Raw genomic sequence first — 15479 nt, 5'->3', positions numbered from 1 at the left:
GAAGATAGATGCAGGTTTCAGGTTTGGGCCTTCAGGGAGTGAAATACTTCCTTTTCTAAGTTAGAAAGTGTAAGAATGGTGATTTGTTAGCATCATATGTGATTACATGGTGAGAAATAGGCAGGAAGGGATATCAGGCTACAAGTAGTATTGGCTCAGGTGGACTTGGTTTGTGGCCAAAGAACCTGTTTTTCTACTGTGTTTCTTACACCGACGTAGGCATGACAGTTCTCCTGAGACTATGAGGGAACCTGGCTTGCGCCATCTCATGGTCCTCACAGTCTCACAGCGGGTTTGTCTCCTGACATCACCTGCCTTTCCCTTAACTTAACTCTCACTAGATTTAGATTAGGAAAACTTAGTAGCTGGCCTTACATTGCTCTGTAAAGGAGTTTTGAGTTCTTTCACGTTAAGAGTTGAAAATGGATTTGGAATGAGTCTGTGGACTGCTTGCACAGGGTATCCCTGTAGAACATGCACTAGCCCAGAGACCAAATGCTCATCTTCCTTCCGAAGGAAAAGTTTCACTTATGTGTCTGAATTTCTTTACATCCACAAATGAAGTTTTCTTCTTGTTGCTAGGGATAAAAGACAGAAGGCATGGGCTTTACTCTGAGCTATACCTCCAGCCCCAGAAATCCCAAGACATTTTTTCGTTTTCTTTTAGTCTTCCAACAGTTTGTTATATGTCCTTCCTAACATGTGCTGTCTGCCTTCTGGAGGGAAACATGTCTTCTGAGCCAAGACCAGGTGCACTGTGATCCTGCACAGAGAAGCACACGTGATCTTCATATGTCACGTAAGAATACACTGCACATGATGTTAGACTTGGTTGACTTGCCCTTTATTAATAAAGTGAGTAGTGTTTGGCAATTCTGCCATGGAGAACAACCATGGCTAAAACACATGCTGAGAGACATCTCTGGAGCAGGAGAACCTAACAAGAGGGCAGAGTCTGCACTACATATCCCCAGGAGCTAGCTTTCCACACTGGGTGGTGTTCACGAGAAGCAGTTACTATTATGAAACAGAACACAGTAGTGTGATAGAGCTCTTGAGATTATTCTACGAGCATCCATCAGGTTGAAGGGACACCACAGCAGTGGAGTTAAGGCAAAGATATTTTCTCTTGCTACAAAATCTCCATAGTTATGAATGTATTCCAACATGATTATACATGCATTCAATTTAAAATGAAAGACAAACAAGTTAACAAATTACTACAGGACACTTAAAAATAAACTCTACGTCACTTTTCTTTTTGGCAGCACCAGCCTGAACTTTGCAATATTTCAGAAACGTCAGGTACATTACAGTCTTCTGAGAAAGGCCCAGTACTTCAGAATTCCCGGGGCGGCTGTGGAGAAAGAACGTTACTGGCAACCAAGTTAAGACAGTTAAGAACCTATGGAAATACATGCAGCTGTTCACACATGTTTACACATAATTCGGCTTTACTTTACTGCCCTACTGCTTTGTACTCGATTTTCTCTCTTCAGTACCAGGGTCTCACATCTACTCTGTGGTGCTCTAGCAGCGCTCCTACCAGCTTCCCTAGCTCCTCTTTAAAAATAGATTATTTTAGTTGGAGATAGTGAGTTCACGGGCACCTTTCTCACTACACACACAGGGCCCGCACACACAGAGAGTTGGCAACCTCACTTTCTCTGGGCCTCAAAAGCTCAAATTTGACATGCTCTAAACACACAAGAGGATTGCACTTCTTGTTCAGGGACTCCTTTTGTGATGGGATTCAGAGAAACCCGGTTGCAGCATCTTTTTAGGGAGAAATTAAGTGTATTTTTTCATTCATATGGCTCTGCATGCTTAAGAAATGTGAGCTGGCATAAAGGACTGGACTGTGCATAGCTTCCTGGGGTGCCTGCTGCCACAAACTTCAAGCTAAGGAGTTCTCATGGCCAGAATCTGGGGGCTGACCCACCAGAAAACCTCATGGAAGCCCACACTGAAAAAGCTTAATAGCTCAATGACATAAATGTCTTTCTCTTTGGTTTCAAAAGCAAAAGAAACATGACTAATAACATTTTCAACTATGAAGCAGAATTGACAGGGATACCGAAGAAACCCTAGCCTTAAGGAAAAGAGAGAAATAATTCTAATGAGGTAGCTGAGGCCAAACAAAGATCAAGTCCACGAGCTCACACAGTAAATGCTCAGGGATTTTAAAACACAAACTGCTATGGTGTCTAAAATCTATGATTTCTTTCCAACTCCTGCAGGTACATGCAGACCTGAGACTGGGTCCTTGCATCATGAGGCCAGCTGGAGGCTGGGTTGTATAAAAGCAAACAGGAAGCAGGCCAGACCTCTGAGCTATGTGGCTCAAATGATGCTGGTCCTGCACAGAGCAGGCACCAAGTGGAACTCAGGACTATGACTGGCTGGCAAGTGGAGTATGACTTGAGGCAGCAGGGAGGCTATGGTCTGGTAGACTTAGCAAGCTCAATGCAATTCTCAGAAGTCCCCTCCCCTGTCCTTACACACAGTATTTTTGTGGGGATTATTCCACCCTTCCATGGGAGGGTCCAGTCCCTTCCTCCTCCAAACCATCTCAGGTTCTGGAACACCACTGCTTCCAGCTGCTCCTGCCCTTAGTTCTCATTACTAAGGTCTGGGCTGTTACTTGGTGAGTAGCTTTTCAGAGGCCAAGTTCAAATGACTTCAATGTGGAGTTGAACAAAAGCATGGCCATCCTAATCCTGGCCGCAGGGGATTTATAACTTTCAGCACCACCAACACCCAGTTCTCATATGCCAAGACACATTTGCATGTATACTCTTCCAGAATGCATACATTGGCAGGCACACTCTTACACACATGCATGCACATACACACTCTTACACACATGCATGCGCATACACACTCTTACACACATGCATGCACATACACACTCTTACACACATGCATGCACATACACACTCTTACACACATGCATGCACATACATACATTCGCAGGCACACTCTTACACACATGCATGCACATACTTACATTGGCAGGCACACTCTTACACACATGCATGCACATACACACTCTGCACACATGCATGCAATACACACTCTGCACACATGCATGCACATACACACTCTGCACACACACGATGAATACACAGCAGTTCAGCAGCATCCCAGGTGCAGCAAGCTCAGGAAAGGCCAAGATTGGTGAAGATGGGTAGAGTGAAAGACCTTGAGCAGGGCAGGGTAGGGTTGCTGGGGAAGGAGCCCTGAGTGGTCCACCTCGCTGTGGCCTCCTTTTGTAGTCCTCAGAGGCAGTAGCCAGCACACCAGGCACACCAGCCTGTAGGCAACCCAGAAGACCCGTAGCAGGAAGGAAACATCAGATCTCTCTGTTAGGTCTCTGTCGTGTAGTTATTGCAGGTCAGAGGAGACAGGGCTGAAAAGCTGCTCCACCGCCTGGTGCTAGGCCGGGGCTCCATCCGCCCTTGCTCTTTATATTTACCCAGAATACTTTTGGCTTCTTCTGCATCCCGCAAAGGGTTCTCTCCATATTCTTCTTTCAGCCACTGTCGATACTGTAAAAGTTGGAAACAAATCCCAAATGACACACACACACACACACACACACACACACACACACACACACACACACACACACACAAATTCACAGTGACTTTCACTTAAGAAATGGTAAAGTTTCCACAAATAAGCATGGAAATAATAGGGTATCAGGCAATCAGAGTTTTGTGGTTGACAGCCAATGGGAAGCAAAAGAAAGAGCTCTTCCTTCAACAATCTGGGCTCAAAGACTTAAAAATCTGCTGAACTATCCATCTACATAGCAGACTTGGAGCAGTTAATGCCTGCAGCCAAGGGGCCTAAAATGGATGCAAGAAAAATGTGTTCTTGTGCCATCTGTCTGTGACAGCCAGGACTGAAGAAAAGAATTCAGGAAGAGTTATGGTTTGCAATTCAGAATGACCTCATAGAAAGGTGACCCCATTTACCCCAGCCAAGAACCAGATACTTGAGTTGCCATAATTAGTATGGGAAATACTCGCTTCCACTCTCACCTGGTTGATTGTAATAGCTTAAAGGCTAAGATATGAAAAAGAAAAATAAGAAGAAAGTAGGCCAAACCAGGAAATGGTAACCACACCTAAAGGGAGAGAAACAGGCTGACACGAAGAACCAGAAACAGCCACATAGCACAGCTGTAGCACAGGAGCACAAAGCATGGCATGTGGGGAGACTCCTTCAGGGATGCAGGAAGACTCTCTCAGGGATACTGGAAGACTCCCTCAGGGATGTGGGAAGACTCTCAGGGATGCAGGAAGACTCTCTCAGGGATACCGGAAGACTCCCTCAGGGATGTGGGAAGACTCTTAGGGATGCAGGAAGACTCTCCTAGGGATTTGGGAAGACTCCCTCAGGGATTCAGGGGAAGACATTGGATCCCATGGGGGCCTTTCAGTTCCAAGTGCCACAATTCTCAAAGTGCAAGGCATGGCCCAGGGTGGCTATCTACATCTGTAAAATTCCCCAAGAACTACTCACCTGGTGCACTTCATATTTCTCAAACTCCTGCAGCTGTCTTTGGAAGCCCAGGTTGGGGTTGGCACAAGACCTCCCTGCTCGAACAGTATGCAAGGCATCTTCCCAACCAAAGTCGGTGACAGTCATGATGTATGCAATCACCAGTGTCACACTCCTGGAGACCCCAGCCAGGCTGTAGAACCAAGACAGCTACATGTTGCAAGAACAGTTTGAGAACTATAGATCCACCACTCCACCTATCCAAAGGACCTCATTTTAGAAAGTCTGTCTACATTGAGGCTTTCATGGAAGCAGGCAAGGACTTACCAGAGAATTACTCAGGAATATACCAAGAACTTTGCTCTACCCCAGCTCTGCTGAAGCTTAACCATCCTGTAGGCATTTCAGCCTCATTTTCTATAGTTTTTCTATAGGATAACAGCATGGATAGTCTATATTTCTTTGGGCAATAATGTACCGCAGCACAGTGAGGAGCTTATGGCTTCCAACCCTATGCAACAATTCCTCTCAAATCCTGAAGGCTTCATGGCAAGCAACAGTGGTTGGTTTGTTAGTTGGTTTACACCATCAAGGGGTTAATTTTAAATGCTGCATATGCAAGTTAAGACACAGAAGGCTGTACTTCTGCAGAGTGCCCTATCAATGACTGAACATAAGGAAGAGTATTCTTGTTTTCTGAAAAAAATCAGACATACACAAATATATTAAACAAGAATTCTTAGAATACAGTCCTAGAATATTCTAATGACAACAATAACACCCCCCCCTTGAGCACCAGCTCATCAATAGAGCTTTTTATTAGGAACTGCAAGGGAATTTTAAACAAATATATCCTCTTTGGCTACAATTTTGATTTGAATTCATCTGAAGTCTGGAGAGAGCCCAGGATTGGTGTTTTAGAATCTCTATCAACCGCTTCCAATTGCACTCCCAAGGCACTTTAATCCAAATGTAATGGAAGGTTGAAACAATAATCACTTGCATTGATTATACTATCTGCTTTTTAAAACAGTATAGCAAAAAATACTGCACAAATATGCAATGTATAAATATAAACCTGTATAAATCTGCAAAATACCATTCTTAAAGCTACTGAACCATCTCATGTCCTTTTCTGCTTTGGTGGACTATTGGCTCACAGCTTTTGGGTGTGGCTTCTCTGTCTATTCTATGGTGGCAGGACTACCACCAGCATAGGCACCAAGACTTACCACTTCACATTGCTTGTGCTGCGGTGTGGGGGAGGGTGCTGCTGCTTTCACTTATACTTTCAGTTAATTGATATTATACATCACTCAAGACAGAGGGGATATGATCAATCTCTACCTTAACTATGACAGAGCCATGGTTTCAAAATGTTGCAAGCTATTATTATCGTCACCAATGATAATACTCAGAACTCAGCAGGTGAAAATCAGAACACTGCACATGCACTGCATTTACTAAGTATGCTGCCTTGCCTTTCTTGTCAGTGTGTGTGTTTATGTACACGCACAGGTGACCTTTCTGACCATGAGTCACTGGTCTCAGAACTCACTGTGGATCCTCCATGGTGTTCAAGGTCTCATAAAGGCACAGAACTTGGTGCCATGTGTGCATACTCTCCCAAACATTTTTATGCATCCCTAGGTGACACTGCAGCACACGACAATGCAAGTGGCAGCTCAACAGCTGATGCTGTTATCCTATATTGTTTAGGAAATAAGGACAAGAAAAGCGTGTACATGTTTGGTATAGACACACTTTTCCTGGATATTTTTGACTTGTGGTTGAAATCATGGATTTGGAACCAATGGATATGGAGCATTGACTTTCCATTTATGATATAAAGTACCAAAGACTAAAGGTGGGTGCCTGTCAATAAAATATTTAATCCTAAGTCTGCCTGGATCACTACAAAGTACTAGAGGCAAACATACACAACAAGAGCCCAACATGAAAGTGGAAAGGAATTATTTTGTTGTTACAGAAATGTATCTCTGTGGAGCCACAGTTATTACCAGAGTCAGCAGGAGGAAGCAGGGCTGTGGAATGGCTACTGTGGGTCTGGTGTGAGCCCAACAGAACCAGCTGACATGTAAGATACTGTTCCAATAAAATGTCAAGCTAGGAATGACAGTGCTTTGTGCTTACTAACCTTGACAACAACCTCTAGAAATCTGAGCGGTGACTGAAGCAAAAACAAAAGCAAAACCAATTTTCTTTCAGTAAGAGGAAACAAGGACTACTGCAGAGCAGGGCAGCAGAACAGTATGGATGTGAGCTTCAGATCTACAGAGTGCTGTTAGGACATGAACTGAATAACCACATAGAGAGTGTGCTAATTTGAATGAGAAAGACCCTCATTGGCTCATATACTTAAATTCTTGGTTCCCGGTTGGTGGAACAGTTTGAGAAGGATTAGGAAGTATGGCCTTGTTGGAGGAGGTGTCAATGGGGAGGACAGTGACTTTGTCTGGGCGCTGAAGTTTCAAAAGGCCAGGCCATTCCGGTTAGCTTTCTGCTTCATGCTTGGGGATCAAGTCCTAAGTTTCTATCTACTGCTCCAGCAGTATACCAGCCTGCCTGCTGCCATGCTCCTCACCATGGTGGTTTTGAACTCAAACTGTGGAACCACGAGCCCCCAGTTAAATGCTTTATTTTGTAAGGTCAGGGTAATTTATTACAGCATTAGAAAAGCAGCTAAGATAAAAAGGCACTAATTAGAAGTCAAACTTATGACAACATTATCAATAAAGAGTCATACCTACCAGTGCACAAGACAGCCCTCACCCTGGAGTCGGCACTCATGAATGAATTTAATACTTTCTTTGAAATGTCTTGTCCTATGCAGAAAAAAAAGGTGAAAAGTGACATGTACTATTTAACATCTGATGAAAAGAAACATCTTTTAGGATTTCCTAAGATGTCTTACAGCAGTGGCTCTCAACCTTCCTAATGCAGACTCTTTTCAATAGAGTTCCTCATGTTGTGGTGATCCCCAGCCATAAAATTATTTTCCTTGTTACTTCATAATTATAAATCTGTTACTGTTATGAATTGTAATGTGAATATCTATGCTTTCTGGTGGTCTTAGGTGACTCTTGTAAGTGTCTTTTGACCCCGAAGGTGTTGTGACCCACAGATTGAGAGTCACTGTCTTAGTCTGCCCCATGTAGAGCCAGACCATCCTGGAGGATCAGAGCTGCTTCAGCCTTAGTTGGTCACAGGCACACTGAGGCTTAGAAGGCTCACAATCATCCAAATTTTCCAGAATAAATCTTCAAGCCATCCCTGCATCATATGTTGCTGCTAACTGACACATGGAGCTTAACCTCTTATGTTCATTCTGCCCCTCACACTGGCTGTGAGCACTGTACAGCCTCAGAGCTTGGATGAGGAAGGTATCCCTGTCATGTGGGATTCCAAAGTCCTAGAAGCTGGCTCATTTCTGACACCCTGGAGAGCTTGGAGGTGCTGGCTGTAATGATCTCCCTAGAGACTTCCCTGGTTGTTCTCATCACTGCAGCTGTGGGGAAAGCAGAGTTTAGTTTTAACCCATTCTGCCACTCTCTGTGACCTTAGAAGCATGACTTAGAAAGCAAGGATAATGGCTCACAGAGGAGACAAGGTAGAGTATCAGTAAGCTTTGCAAACTCAGCAGTTTACAATGATGCTGACTGTCACAGTTCTTTCTTCTGATCCTTATCCTTTTGGGTCACTTCTTTTCTGGGCACTTGTTCAGCACACAACTATTCAGGAGATCCGTGGTCAAGTTCCTCAGCTGTATGTGTGCCTTGCACCATAAAGGCAGAGACCTACAATGGAACATAGGCCAAGTAAAGGTTTCTAGGGATAGGCCTAGAACCTTTTGCCAGGTGTATTATACCTTCAGGTAGTTTCTAAAGCACTGAAACACCCAAAGCTGCCCCTGCTCTATAAGCACTGAGTACTGGCCATTTACCAAGGATTATGATAGGCTTGGAGACGACTGGTAAGGAATAATTCTCCCTGAAGAATGACAGAGCAAATGAAATCCAGCTACTGCTACAGAAGAACTCACTGGGGTTATGCTGGCAAGAGGTAGTATGGTGGTTTGAATAGAAATGCCCCCCAGACTCTTATGTTGAATGCTTGACCCATGGGGAGTGGAACTATTAGGTGTGCCCTTGTTGGAGGAACTGTGTCACTGCAGAATTGAACTTTGAGGGCTCTTATATGTTCAAGTCACACTCAGTGTGAGAGATTACTTCTTGTTGCCTACAGATCAAGGTGTAGAACTCTCAGCTCCTTCTCTAGCACCAAGTCTGCCTTCACATTGCCATGCTTCTCACAGTGATGATAATGTACTAAACCTCTGAAACTGTAAGCCAGCCCCAATTAAATGTTTTTCTTTATAAGAGTTGTTGTGGTCATGGTGTCTCTTCACAGCAATAGAAACCCAAACTAAGACAGATGTTAGTACCAGGGTATTGCTGTGGTAGGCCAGGCTGTGTTTTTATTTGGAGGAATGTGGACTTTGGGAGTTTGGATTAGAAGAACAGTTGAATGTGTTAAGCGGGGCTTAATGGGTCACATTAGAAGTGACATGGAAGACAGTGGGGCTGATGGTTATTTGAACTTGTGGCAGCCTAGTTCAAGAGGATTCAGAGGATAAGAATTTTAGTATGTGCTCTAGAGACTTGTTCTTGTGATATTTTGGCTAAGAATGTGGCTGATTTTTGCCCTTGTCTGAAAATTCTGCTTTAAATGAAGAGTTTTGAATTCCATTGGCAGAGGAAATCTCAAAACAGCTTAGTATTGCCTCCCTCATACAGTTATTAGGATTTACTCTTAGGAAGATCTACAATGAAAAGGAGCAAGCTAAGCAAGGAAAAATATAAAATGTACAATTTGAGGAGAAAGGGGGCACCAGGAAGTACAATGGAGTTAAATCTTGTGTACAAGGAGATAGATTTAAAAAATGCCTGATGTTACATGGAGTAAGGGGGAGTGTTGACCTCATGACAAGATCCCACCCAGTTAAGCTTCCAACTTGTGAAAAGAAATTAAAGAACAGCTTAGGTTCAGGCATAGTGATACATCTTTAACCCTAGTACTCAGGAAATGGAGGCATGCAGATCCATGAGTTTAAAGCCAGCCTGGTTTACAGAGCAAGTTCCAAAACAGCCAAGCTTAGACAGTGAAGGAAACCATCAAAAATAGAAAGCTGGCAAAGATGTAATTGAACAAAGAGACCATATTACAGCCCCAGGAAGCAGCAGCACTTGGCAGCTTTGGCTATGTGGTTCTGGTTTTAGAGTCAAGAACAGAAAAAAGGGGTATGGAATCTCCCTCCAAAACTAAGGAAAGCCACTGAGGCCAGGCATGTGGCAGGAGGGTCCCCACATGGAGGCCCAGAGAGGCCACTGTGTGAATCTGTGAAGGTGAAGCCTGGATTGTTTTGGAGACCCCAAAATGGTGGAGATGCCAGAGTCATGGGATGTTGCTGCTAACAGGGAGTGGAATCAGGCCAAGATAAAGAAGTGTATTGCAGTCAACAAAACTCTGAAGAGCTCTTTGACATCAGACATGGAGATGCAGAGTTTGGAGTAAGTCCAGCTGGTTTTATGTCTTGCTTTGGTCCAATGTTTCTGCACTATTTTCCCTTTCCTCCACTTTGGAACAGTAATGTATATCCTGTGCCATTATATGTGATTTTTTTTTAATTTTGATTTTACAGGGGATTACATTTAATATACTGCATGAGTCTCAGAAGAGACTTTGAACACTGGACTTTAAACAAATTTGAGACTGTTACAGACTATGGGGATTTTTGAAGTTGGACTAAATGCATTTTGCATTATGTTATCACTACAAGTTTATGGGTGTCAGGGAGTGCAACGTGGTGGTTTGAATAGGTATGGTCCACATAGACTCTTGTGTTTGAATGCTTGGCCCACAGGGAATGGCATTATTAGGAGGTGTACCCTTTTGGAGTAGGTATGGCCTTGTTGGAGCAAGTGTGTCACTGTGGAGGCAGACTTTGAGGATTCACATATGCTCAAGCTATGCCCACTGTGAGAGTTCACTTCCTGTTGCCTGCAGATCAAGATGTAGAACTCTCAGCCCCTTCCCTAGCACCAAGTCTGCCTGCATGCCCCCATGCTTCACATCATGATGATAATGGACTAAACCTCTAAAACTATAAGCTATCCCCAATTAAGTATTTTCCTTTATAAGAGTTTCTGTGGTCATGGTGTCTCTTCACAGCAACAGAAACCATAACTAAGACAGGTAGGAAACATTTTTTTTTTGGGGGGGGGGTTCGAGACAGCATTTCTCTGTGGCTTTGGAGGCTGTCCTGGAACTAGCTCTTGTAGACCAGGCTGGTCTCGAACTCACAGAGATCCGCCTGCCTCTGCCTCCCAAGTGCTGGGATTAAAGGTGTGTGCCACCACTGCTTGGCTGGTAGGAGGCATTTTTATTGAGATGAATATGCATACAAAACACACACCATGCCTACCAACAACTACAAGAGTCACTGCAAGTGGAAATTCCAAGTACACCAACCTAAAGGCACCTAACTGCTATAGAAGTCTCTAGAATGGCATGGCATGGCATGACACAGCACAGTACAGCACAGTACAGCACAGCACAGCACAGCACAGCACAGCACAGCACAGCACAGCACGGCAGACCAGTTTCTGATAATTTCCCAGGGAAAAGACTCCTAGATGTAAACACAGGGCTCAGAGAACTGCAGCACTGTTCCCAAATGGCCCAAAGCAGGCACAAATATATCCTTGTTAAAACTGTACACTCAGCAACACCAGTACTCAGAAGTCCCATATATGATCAGGTGGGAAGGGTAGGTGCAGGAGCAATCTAACAGCTGGTGAAAGGATGTCTGCAGGCATGGGGCATGTGTTGGAGGGCTGAAACAGGCGAGCAGAGCCTCCCACGCTACAAGCCAAACTAGGTACTGGAGTTGACCAGGGCATCCTGGACACAGTTGATACCACAGCCAAGCAGGCTAGGTATACTGATTAGTTTGGGGTAGCAAAGTACTAAGGTTCTGAAAATCTGCTTCTGCCAGCTGTGGCCACAGAGAAAGAAAGAGAAGGCTATGGGAGAGGATTTCTGTGAAGGTCTCTCTGAGGAAAGAAATGTGTAATGTCTAGCCTCTAACCACAGACCTACAAAAGTCATGTTAAGAGCTGTAGTAGAAGCAGAGAACTCCAGGGTAAAGCATAGAATGGGAAGCCAGGTTCTCACAGGGTATCAGAGCTTTGCTGGCAGCCCTGGGAGTCCCACACTCAGGCTTCTCTCCATTATCTCTCATATCAGAAACTAACTCAGGAATTTAAAAAGCCCAAGCTACTTACCTAGACAAGAAGTGTCCTGTGATGGCTAGTTTTATGTCAACTTGGCACAACTAGAGTTATTTTTGGAAAAGAGAACCCAAATTGAGAAAATTTCCTGATAGGCCTGCAGGAAAATCTATAGTGCATTTTTTTGACTAATGATTGATGTAGAAGACCCAGCTCATTGTGGGCAGTGCCACTCCTGGGCAGGTGTTCCTGTGTGTTTTATAAGAGCAGGCTGAGCAAACCACGATGAGCAAGCCAGTAAACTGTTTTCCATGACCTCTGCACTGGTTCCTGCCCTGACTTCCTAGGATGGTGTACAAGCTGTAAGATGACATAAACCCTTTCCTTTCCAAGTTGCTTTTGGTCATGGTGTTTTATTGCAGCAATAAAATGCTAACCACAGCACAGACACAAGCTACTAGGCTGCAATCTGCCTCATGGCTTATACAGAGATGTCTATCCTCCTTGCAGTAGACAGGGGCTGAACTCCAGACCTCAGACATGACAGGCTATCCAGACTCCAAAGCCCCTTCTGAACAGCTGAACACCAGGTGTTCACCAGAGGGCAAGCACATTCCTTTGTTCATCAGGCTGTTCACACTATAGTTGTCAAGAGTATGTAGGAGTCCATTTCCAGGCTCCAGGTCCTACCTTTTGGTGGGTTCCGTTCTGGTTGGGGAACACTGGTCTATAAGCAGGGAAAAGGAAGAGTACCAGTGCCACAAAAGCAACACCAGAAAGCCATGAGTGAATGCCACCCAGATGAAGGAAGAAGCCACAGACTGCCTCACCGTTCTGCAGTGAGCACAGTGGTGCAAAGCCAGCAGAGCTTCTCTGAGTGCACACAGGACTCAGAGGCTTCAGGAAGCGGTTGCTCTATAGGCTCATTAAGATCTTGCTAAGAGGGCAGGCCAATTCCTCACCGAGGCCTCCCTGGGAGCAACTTCTTACATTTGTTTCTCACACCTTGGCACGTCACAAACTCATGTATTATGAAATCAGGCTTCCCATGTACTGTGAGGTAGAACTTGGATTCAAGAGTCAGCCTTGCCACATCTGGGCTGAGCAATAACCAAACCTGTAACAATCCCACGGTAATGTGTAAAGGAGCCTTGAAAGGTCTGGGAAGGTGGTCCCACCTATTCCCCCTGAATAGCCTTTCCCTCCTCTTGTCTGCATGTCTGCATGTCTGCATGTGATGGGTGCCAAACCAAGGATGGCCATCGGGATGTTGTTAATGGCCTCCACTGTGCTGGGAGTAAGAACTCTGGAGCCCCAGGGCAGATATCTGTAATGGGAACACCAACGTCTCAGTCTAAGAGCACAGTGATGCCCAGGGAGATGATGTAGAACTCCACCATTAGACTTGACTCAGACACAAAATTGGGCACAAGGCCAAGCCAGGCAGGCATTCCTAGAAATGCCTTTTACAAGAAAGACCATGAGGTGGACTGGCCCAGACAGAGGTGTGTGTGTGGGGGTTATTTCCAGGGAAAAATGACATAAATCCAAGCTCTGGTCATTAAACTCCCTCCTCCACAGTGGGAAATACCCAGAGTCTGGGTTCTTTTATTTTCAACTGCAGTTTGAAGCAGAAGCACAAATCTGCAGCCGCGTCCCACCACATGCTGCTGACATGAACACCAGTTCCCTCTTTGTGCTCTTCATTTGGTTGGCAGTTAACCTTCACTTCCATACAAAGGCCTGTCTGCAGAAGGAAGCATGCCTACAGGTATATTATACTGGCCCGATAGTGCCCACAGCCCTAAGAGAACACCTCAGGGTGGTGGGGAGCTCTGGTGGAGAGATGGTTTTCATGTGGGTTAAGCAGGGAGCCCAGATGGTGCGGATTGTCTTCTTTCTTCTCACTGACTACCCCCTCTCCATTTCAGAGGCTAAGAGTGGACAGATGGACCTTGCCAAACTTCTGAGAATTCAATAAAAGACAGCAGATGAAGCTTGTAAGACACACCAACTGACATTTCATGTGGAGATTCTTGCTGTTCTAAGGCCATGATTTTAGACGCCATGATCCCTAATGTGAGGCAGTAAAGAGTCCTTAGGTTCAGCCCTTTGCTTACTGGAGTTGGAGCCCAGTGACATGGCCACCTAGAATGGTGGTGGGTCTTGCTTCAAGGCCAGTGGTATCAAATGAGGTTGTGCTGATGACAAAGGCCACACCTTTGCTTTGTTTCTCCTCTCCAACTGAATCCAAATGTGTGTGGAGAAAATCCCAGCAAAGGCATGCACCTTATGGTCCCCCCCACCCCTTTTAAAGCAAAGGGGTTGATCACTCTATGATGACATATTCTTCCTCGGGGCAATTGGCCCAGATACCCCAGGCTCCCCTGCCCATCTTTCAGCTAGATCTCTGAAGGCAAACCCCCAGCATTAAATAGAGAAATTTCACATTTGTAACAACTTTATGCCCCAGGAACTGTCACCACTTAACAAGAATTGGAGGATGTATATACCATACTTTTCATTTTGCTAGACATATTTATCTAAAAAGATAGTTTAAGAACAAATATGGCATCATTTCACAAAAGAATAGTTTAACTCAAGAGTAACAAGACAGTGTGAGACTAGAGGACTCTCGCTTGAGCAGAATGATGGCTGTTGGAGCAAACACTGACAATAATATTTTCAGAGTTCTTCATTTATCCCATGAGTAGGAGAACATTACTGAGGGATGCAAAGACCTCTAAAACTATCTGGAAGCACAGCTACAGTGGTGCAAGGGCTCACCCACCTCTGACCTTGAAAAACTGCTCATTAACAATAGAAGTAGAAAAAAAGACAAATGAAAGAAAAATGGGAGTACAGACAACACCAGCTATCCACAGACAACATAGACAAAATGACTAGGTGGCAAACTAAGAGCAAAATATTCCCTGATGTCCTTACAGAGCTCTGTGTGGTGCTCATGCTCACCTCTCCACACAGACACTGCTTGGCTCTGAAGCCACAGAACACCAGAGACTGCTGTAACCATGGAATGCTATAGGCTCCAGAGCCTATGACACAACTCCTCAAACTTCACAGAAAAGGAAAGAATTATCAACTTAGCGCTGTCTGGCTACAAACACCAACTTAATGTGTAATAAAAACAGAATAAGCAAATGCAAGTGAATACATATCTAAGCATCTACTTGGAAAATGCATTAGGATTCCTTACTTGAATACAGACTACAACCTTATTTTACAAGTACTAAAGAATTAACAAAATACCCAATTTCTTAAGAATCTCAATATTCTAAATCTCCCAGGAGATAGGCAGATTATTAAGTGAGAAGGTTAAAATGACTTGCTTTAGAGAAAACAAACACAAATGGGTCTCCAAACCTTCATACACTAAGCCCCAGCACTGGCCACTTGACACACATGCACAGCGTGGACTTAACACTCACTCTAGCATATCTCTCACTAAGACAACATCATGCAAAACATACCACACTAGGGTTGTGAGGTTATTGGGACACGGAGAACTTGAACTTTTATATTTCCTGACTTGGGCAGGCTAGGTGGCTGGGGGAACTGAGCTAAAATTTTCTACTAATGTTATCTCAAACCAGGTTTCTGCATTTTAAGTTCATGGAAGGTCAGATGGGGGAG

At 44.4% G+C, this 15479-nt stretch overlaps 1 protein-coding gene across 2 annotated transcripts in view; it reads right to left on the bottom strand.

Moving 5' to 3' along the window:
• Window positions 1-1310: 1310 nt before the first annotated feature.
• Window positions 1311-15479, bottom strand: part of Dusp22 (dual specificity phosphatase 22) — a 53651-nt gene continuing 39482 nt past the window's right edge. The window contains exons 5-8 of one of the 2 annotated variants that reach the window (XM_027409303.2): window positions 7284-7358; window positions 4534-4705; window positions 3479-3551; window positions 1311-1357 (exon numbers count right to left, since the gene is read on the bottom strand). In XM_027409303.2, the coding sequence (XP_027265104.1) occupies window positions 1311-1357; window positions 3479-3551; window positions 4534-4705; window positions 7284-7358 (367 nt within the window). Of the gene's footprint in view, window positions 1358-3368; window positions 3552-4533; window positions 4706-7283; window positions 7359-15479 lie in introns of those variants that run through there. The other variant, XM_027409302.2, reaches the window with a different exon arrangement.

Source organism: Cricetulus griseus, chromosome 3 (assembly GCF_003668045.3).
Source record: "Cricetulus griseus strain 17A/GY chromosome 3, alternate assembly CriGri-PICRH-1.0, whole genome shotgun sequence".
NCBI classification, from domain to species: domain Eukaryota; kingdom Metazoa; phylum Chordata; class Mammalia; order Rodentia; family Cricetidae; genus Cricetulus; species Cricetulus griseus.
Note: the sequence above shows the minus strand (reverse complement) of the source record. Positions and strands in the feature narration are given on the sequence as shown.